Here is an 8313-nt window from a genome sequence, read left to right as displayed (position 1 = left end):
TTTCTCAATACATCTTCAAATATCTCAAGAAATATAACAAAAACGATGTCTATTAACAAAAAATCGAGAATTTAGAAAAGAAATGATACCCTACAAACTCCTAAAAGAGGATTAGTAAACTTAGATCTATTAGAAATTTCAATAACCAACCAGAATAAGAGTGAGTTTTTTTGAACATTAATTCCTCCTTCAACTGAAACGTTTTACATCCTTAGAATTCAACCAAAAAAGAGAAACTAAATAGGTAATAACTGAAGGCCGAACAGTGGCTTTAAGTCCAACAAATTTACTTGCTCCTCAAACCAAAGATAAAATTACATGAAGATAATTTTTACAGGATTTCTAGAACCAAACACTTGAAGAAACATTTTCAAAAGCACAAATCTTTTTAGCTGCAAGGGTAATAAGAAGGTACTAATAAAATAGCTATAATTCTATACAAAATCAAATAAACCTATATGAAATAGACTACTAAATCACAGCAAAGAGAGATATATTTCTTAATCAAGCAGTAATTATTAAAAAAAAAAAAAAACGAACATCTCGTATCTAATCTATGTACTGTACAAAAATTTACCGAGAGAGAGAAAGAGGGCGTACTTAGAGTTGTTGACGTCAGAGAAGAGGGCAAGAAAGAGAGTGGTACCACCAACGTCGAACGCCTTCATGGATGCCAAAAGAGCCCAAAATTGAAATGAAAATTTTGAAGATTTAATTTTAATCTTAGAAATTCAATTAGGGGTTTTAATGGGCGAAAGAAGAGGGGCGCTAGGGTTTTATGGTCATCTTTTGCTGTAGTGGATAATGCTCGGGCGACAGTCGGTATCACTGAGTTTTTACTGCATCTGGCCTCTTTGGTTGCCACGTGGAAATTTTATTTTATTATTATTATTATTTTTTTTTGTGTTGAGGGTTGTAAAATTGAAAATAAAAATTCGGAGACGCGCCAGGTAGGGGTCGAACCTACGACTTTCTGCTTAGGAAACAGACGCTCTATCCACTGAGCTACAGGCGCAATTGTTGTCCACTGATAACAAACAAATGATACATATATTTATGGTATTTCACCCTTAGAACCTATTTGGAAGTGATTTTGAGAATTGATTTTTTGACCGTTAGAAGAAAAGTGGGGTCCACTTGTGAGAGAATAAGTCAAATATGATAGCTGGAATAGTGAAATAACGGTCAAAAAATCAATTTTTTGGATGAAAAAATCGAGCCCAAACAGGCTCTTAATATGACAAGTCTAGAAATTAGTTGTGAAGAAGGTCGCGACAATGATGTCAGGCTTCTCAAGCAATCTATCAAAGTTGACAGTTTCATAAACAGTTCTTCACTTCTTCAGTCCTGTCTGAGAGAGATTCTCCTCAAATTTGTAGCAACTTTATGGCCGTTAGCCGCCGCAACTTTTGACCCACCCTGAAAAGGGTGGGTCCCATTGGAGAAAAACAACGAAATTTTCAATGAAAATCCAGGGAAAAAGCAGGAACAATCGAGTGCTGTATATTTTAGTGAGAAACCTAATAAAAACATATTGGAAACCCTAGTTAAAAACTTATTAACGATAACAGTTTCATAAATAGTTTTTGCAGAATTTAAAATTGGACAATTAACGAATAGAGTTCCATTTCGAAAAGCATGGTCGATCCACAGCTAAAGGAACGAGTGTGTTGAATGCGACGGATGAATATGATTCCTCAGTTCTGCCTATTTGTCCTCTAAATGCATAGCAACATGCCCTATGGAATTCATGTCAACTCTGATGCTTATCCACAGTTTGCATTCTAAAAAAAATGTTAAACCCTAACCTTAAGGGTCCCCCACCACCCCTACCCTGGAGTATCGTGAGGGAGGTAAATCGCAGGTTATGCCTCCAAGAGTACAGGGTGGAAAGCTGCTTATACACTTGCACTTACCCAAAAGCCAAATCCATATTTCAGTTTGCATCCACAATTTGCATTCTAATTACTATGACGGGAAAGGTGCCACTTGCTAGCATCTTATTATGTGCAAATAATTTTCACTGTAGAGGTCAAAATTTTTCAAGAAACTTAATTCTCCAAGGCTCAAGTGTGCAAAAGTTCCTTATGATAGTATAAAGTTCTTGATTTTTCTTATCAAACGTTGTTCAATATGTAAATTTATGGTTAAAAGTTTAGAGAAATTGTGGGTTCAATTAAATGTAGAGTTAAAATTGAAATTCGACCTATTAAAAAATTGATAAGATATTTTTCAAACAATTACTATGGGGAAAAAATTGATAAGACACCGAAACGATTTAATTCCTATCATTATTAACAATACAATTTGAAAAGGTAATTAGCACAAAACGACCTTACCTTTCAATATTATTGTACAAAATGTCTATACATATTTTTATTTTTTTTGGCATTTTCACCCCTATATTCACATTTCATTGTGAAAAGATCATTTTCATCCAATTTTCTAACAAAAAAATGTAAACGACAAATATATCCTGATATTTAAATAAAAAAAGAAAAGAAAAGAAAAGAAAAATTAAAGATCAAATTACAATTATACTCCCAAACTTTTAAAAAAATGCAAATGAGTCCAAATAAATTATTAAAAAAATAATTAGCACAAAACATCTCTACATTTCAATATTATTGTACAAAACTTGTATACTTTTAATTTTTTGGCATTTTCACCTTTATTTGGAATTTATTTGTACTTTTTTTTTTAAAATTTGAAAGTATAGTTGCAATTTATTTTTTATTTTTTTGTTTTATTTAAACGGGAGGATATATTCGTCATTTTATAGCTTTTAATGGATGAACATGATGATTTTCGCAATGTAATGTGAAAATAAGGGTGAAAATATCAAAAAATAAAAATAAAATGAAATGTATTGACGTTTTGCACAATAATATTGAAATATATGAATGTTTTGTGCTAATTATCCTTTTAATAATTTATTTGAACTCATTTTTAATTTTTTAAAAAGTTTAGGAGTATAATTACAATTTGTTCTTTTTTAAATTTAAATATTAAGGTATATTTTTATTTTACATCTTTTTATTCAGAAATTAGATGAAAATTAATTCAGAAATTTTAAATATTAAGGTATAATTGCAATTATCCTTCTAATTTCTGAATAAAAAGATGTAAAATGACCTTTTCTACAATGGAAGGTGAAAATAGAGGTAAAAAATACCAAAAATGAAATGTATAGAAGTTTTGCATAATAGCATTAAAAAATAAGGACGTTTGTGCTAATTACCCTTCAAAATATTGTTAAACTTTCTTATTTAAAAATTTATATTATTGGAAACACTCTTATTTACTTGTCAATAATTTGTTTCTAGAAATAAATACCAATCTAAAAAGGGTGTTGGATGAAGCCTTTATTATTGTACGATTCATAAAATTTTGTATCGTGACGAGGAATCGAGCAAATGCATTGAGATCTCTCTATAAAGACGAGAATAAGAATTATTCTTTGTAGGTCACCTCTTTTCATTTCTTAAATTACTAGTTCATAATCCCTTATGCTAAGATCTCAATTTATAATGTTGGGACATAAAACGAATCGATGTAATATAAATAATACGATATGAAGTATATGATCGTAAATAAATAACAAGATAAAAAACAAAGAATTAATAGGCAGAAGAACGAAATATTTTATTCAACTGAATAATATGGAAAAAACAAATACAATAATATGGAAAAAACAAATACAACTGAATAATATGGAAAAAACAAATACAATAATTATACATAAAAACAACAATTCTATATTTTAGTAATACAAAACTTATGAAAGTAGTCTAGTATTTATGGAGATACATACAAAACTCTAGAAATACCAAAAAGATGGAAAAAAAAAATCATGTGGAATACAGGAAAAATTATTTTCTCAAAAATCCAACACAATTTCGGTAAAAAAAAAAAAAAAAAAAAGTCAATCTCCACCTTGACACAAATTTCAATGCAATGACTGAAAATCTAAAATTTCTCCACTTGAAAAAATAAATCCGACCGTAACGAAAAATTTGAACTTTTCAACAAGAACAAAACTTTCTTCAACGCAAAAACACTTCTCTTCTTCCATGGTATTCAACACGGATACATGAACCTAAACACTGAGTTCCCCGAAATTCACAAAGAATTAGAAATTATTAAATAATGTCGAAGCACACTCTGTAGCATAATCAACTCACAATGCTTTCATAGAAAGGCCTTTAGCTAGTCTCAACACCTTCAAAAACGCTAAAAGCATGTGCAACCGAATCAGCGAGTCTACTCCTAACAGCTGAATACGAAGGAACCGCAGGTAATGGTGGCAAAACGGAATTACTCATATCCTCTAAACTCGACTAAGTAGTACTCTTCAATATGGATCCGAACAAAATCCTGAGGATATAGTACCAAATTAAATCTCCACCACGATACTAAATCTGTGAAACTTTTTTCAAAAATTCCGTCCGACCTTGCAAGATGTATAATTGGGACTTTTTCCACCCTTCCAATATAATATGAACATCTTTTCGAACCCTCAAGACTCCACCTCCTTCAGGAAATGTGTATTCTTTTGAATCAGTAGTACTTAAGGAAATGAGATTTTTCTTCAAGTTTGGCGTATGTCTAACATGATCAAGTGTTCTACATGTTTCATCTACCAACTTTAATCTGACTCTACCAATATCAGCTACCCGATAAGGTTCTTTGTTACCCATAATATCATATTGGGTCACCGTTTCATATGCTTAAACAAATTTCGATTGAGACACATAAGAACGCACATATGATATTCAAAATTCACTCCTCGTCAAATTCGGATTCCATGTCAAAAATCATCAAAACATCTCCATCACTCAAATAGTTCTCAGCTATGTTAAACTCGTCTGAAGCATTTAATTGCTTTCCATGATATATAGTGAAATTATCTCTGTTCTGCAATTTATGGCAATCCCTCTTCTTGTATCATGTCTTCTTGTAATAATAACAAACATGATTACTAAAATTTAATCTCGACTTACCCCTTCTCCGATCACCATGAACAACAAGGCCTTATCATTCTCTAGCCTTCAGTCCAACCAAATGCTTCATCTTATCTTTTGAAAACAAGGCATCATACGCATCTTGAATGGTGATAGTATCACAATTATACAAGATTGTATCTTTAAACGAAGTAAATGAAGCGAGCAGTGAACACAAAAGAATTAAGACCAAATTTTCTTCATCATACTTTACCTTTAAAATCTCCAAATCAATGACAATCTCTTTGAACACAATCAGATGTTTTCCAAAAATCGATCCACCTCTGCCATGCGATGAGAATGTAACCTCTACTTCAGATACAATTTATTTGTTAGACTTTTAGTCATGTACAATTGCTCCAACTTTAACAACAACGCAACTGCAATTTTATCTTTCAAAACATCCTAAAAAGATATTGTTAAAGAGATGAAAATGGATATGTGAAAGTGCCTTTCGATCATTTATTGTTTCTCCTCTATCATCTAAATTGTCGGCATTTTGTCAAATCCCAATAACGCATCATCCAAATCTATCTGTGCGAGTACAGCTCGTATCTTCACTTGCCACAACAAAATCTTGTATTGCGATTCAAGAACAAAATTTTATACTTCATGACTGTCATCAATAACAAAAATCTCGAACAAATCACAAACAATAGCTCTGATACCACTTGTTGGAAAATAAAACGGATCGAAATAATATATATGACACGATATGAAGTATAAGATCGCAAACAAACAACAAGATATAAGACAAAAAATTAATTGGTAGATGAACGAAATATTTTACTTAATTGACTAATATAGAGAAAATAAATACAATAATTGTGTCTACACAATTATTATATATTTCAATAATAACAAACTTGTGAAAAGAGTATAGTATTTATAGGGGTACATGTCAAACCCTAGGAATACCACGTAGAAGGAAACAAGATAAAAATATCATGTAGTATACTATGTTCTACTCCACCATATATACCCCTAAAAAGGAAAATAGATGCGAAAGATACCCAAGCAGTCTTGTAAGCTTGCATCACAATATCCAATGCCTTATTATTTCGTAGGAGTATGCTATGTTACTATTTTTTGCCTATGATTAATAAAGATTACCGTGTTCATAACTATATGTTCAATAACAATCCACACAATCAAGTAAATGCATTTTAACTTGTGCATAGAACCAAATTTAGGGGTTGTTTGAGCCCCATTTTTTTCTAAAAAATATATTTTACAATAGTGTAATGATGGATAATTTATGGTTGAAAAATAAAGAAAAGTTTTGAATTTACGTGTAATATTATTTTATTAAAAAATATATGGTTGAAATAATATCAAATCACTATTTAATAATACATTTTAATGAAAAGATTGGGCTCCAACAAGGACTTAGTATATATTCTTATCGTTTTAATTTTTAAACAATTTTTGCACTTTAATCTTTATTCCTTGCTCACTGACATAAGATTTTCCATCCTATACATTATACGTTTTCATTTTGACACGATTCTCAAATTACTTCTATATATTTTCAGTTGGGCGAAGTGTACGAAACCCCAATCTGAATTGGCATTTGCTCTAGAGATAGCCAAAGAAAGATGTCAAAACTGAGTTTTCTTGACATGCAATACTACCTCTCAAAGAAAACATTCTTGCAGAAACCCTCAAGAATGTTTTCAAGAGACTTACAAAACTTCGGTTTATTGCCAATTCCATCGCCAACTTCAGAAGAGCTGAGGCAAGTATTCGACAGATTTGATATCAACAAAGATGGCAAAATTTCGCCGCACGAATATAAAACAATATTAAAAGCCATTGGGAACAGAGACTTCATTACGAAAGAAGTGCAGAAGATATTCGAGGTCGCAGATTTGGATGGCGATGGATTCATAGATTTTAACGAGTTCATGGAAGCGTATAAGAAGGCAGGCGGAGTGAAGAAGACTGATTTGCAGATCGCATTTCGTGCATTTGACAAGGACAGTAATGGGAAAATAACGGCCGAGGAAGTTAAAGAGTTACTGCATAAGCTCGGGGAAAGCTGTAGCTTAAGAGATTGCCGGAGGATGGTGAGAGCTGTGGACACTAATGGAGATGGTGTCATTGATTTTGATGAGTTCATGACCATGATGACCCGTAATATGAGTTTTCATTAAGGGATGCAAACTGTCGAGTCAATTTACAAACTCTTACAAACACAGTCGGAAACTGTGATATTAGTTCTTCATGCATGCGTGGTGCGTGTTTAGTGTTATTCGAGTTTTACAAACTCGGTGATGTATGATAAGACAAAGTCAAGGTGTAAAGTATTCTTCTAACAAAATTAATTTTTAAAAATGGAACATCAAATCTTAATAAACCCAACTTTCACGCACACCTACAGTTGTACGGGTGCTTGTGTGAATCAATTGTTCATTTAAGAAAATATAATGTTATTTAGCATCAGTATAGATGATCACAATTGATATATTCAATTAAATAAATCATGTGACATTACATTTAAGTGAATCTATAATTTAATGTCATGCAATTGTCGTCTAGATGGGCATTCAACACTAGTATTACTTAAGAGCATTACTCTTTAAAAAAGTCTCATCACGAATCTAGCTCAAAAATGTAATAACTATGTCAACACAAAGAGTCAAATGTTTACATAGAACTAGAAATTCATTACGAAAGAATGATCCTTTTACCCAGAAAATTTCGGCCAGACAATGTCTAATATCCTCAAACTATCCAACACGAAATGTGCTCAAGAAATGACTAAATATAATTTATTAAACAAATAACAAAAATCTTAACACGTCCGATTTGGCAATAGTCCCGGATATACATGAACCTCAGCAACAAATCGATTAAAAACACGAGGAATAAAAGTTCCTAAAAAATTAGTACTAAATAACAAATATTATACAAAATCATATATCGTCAGTAAAGAATGGGGTCCTTGACTGTAAACTTATACAACGTTAAATCATTTCAAACTATGGTACTTGATGCTACCAAAAAATATCACCTGAAAATCTCGAGCTCGATGACTGGGATGGAACACGAACAGCGCCTTCCAGTACCTGAAACAAAGGCAACGAGGTGTGTGCTCGTCGCCCTTCCGATGCTTAAGTCAGACAGGGAATTTTATGCGTAAGGCTATAAACTGAGGATAATAATGAAGAACGTACCTTTGAAATGAGCACAGGTTGTGTATTTATAGGTGTTAGTGGTTGAGTCCTAGGAAGACTGATTCTGCCACAATCCTTCTCCTCGTAGGAAAAGGAGTTGGTGTTTCACCTCGTATTCAAATCACTATTTG

The 8313-nt window shown here is 32.0% G+C and overlaps 2 protein-coding genes and 1 non-coding gene across 3 annotated transcripts in view; 1 reads left to right on the top strand and 2 right to left on the bottom strand.

Moving 5' to 3' along the window:
- LOC111410806 (EKC/KEOPS complex subunit Tprkb) overlaps nt 1–772 on the bottom strand; it is a 2354-nt gene extending 1582 nt beyond the window's left edge. Inside the window, exon 1 of the mRNA XM_023041351.1 lies at nt 601–772. Coding sequence (XP_022897119.1) covers nt 601–668 — 68 coding nt within the window. The 5' untranslated portion in view covers nt 669–772. The remainder of the gene's footprint in view (nt 1–600) is intronic.
- Nucleotides 773–942: 170 nt separating this feature from the next.
- TRNAR-CCU lies at nt 943–1015 on the bottom strand. Its single transcript has one exon. It is a non-coding gene; the product is annotated as a tRNA-Arg (tRNA).
- Nucleotides 1016–6577: 5562 nt separating this feature from the next.
- LOC111411078 (calmodulin-like protein 1) lies at nt 6578–7309 on the top strand. The gene has a single exon (XM_023041648.1). The coding sequence runs from the start codon at nt 6602–6604 to the stop codon at nt 7157–7159; it is 558 nt and encodes a 185-aa protein (XP_022897416.1). The 5' UTR covers nt 6578–6601; the 3' UTR covers nt 7160–7309.
- Nucleotides 7310–8313: the final 1004 nt, after the last annotated feature.

This window comes from Olea europaea, chromosome 15 (assembly GCF_002742605.1).
Source record: "Olea europaea var. sylvestris chromosome 15, O_europaea_v1, whole genome shotgun sequence".
NCBI lineage: Eukaryota > Viridiplantae > Streptophyta > Magnoliopsida > Lamiales > Oleaceae > Olea > Olea europaea.
This window is presented reverse-complemented; position numbering and strand designations above follow the sequence as displayed.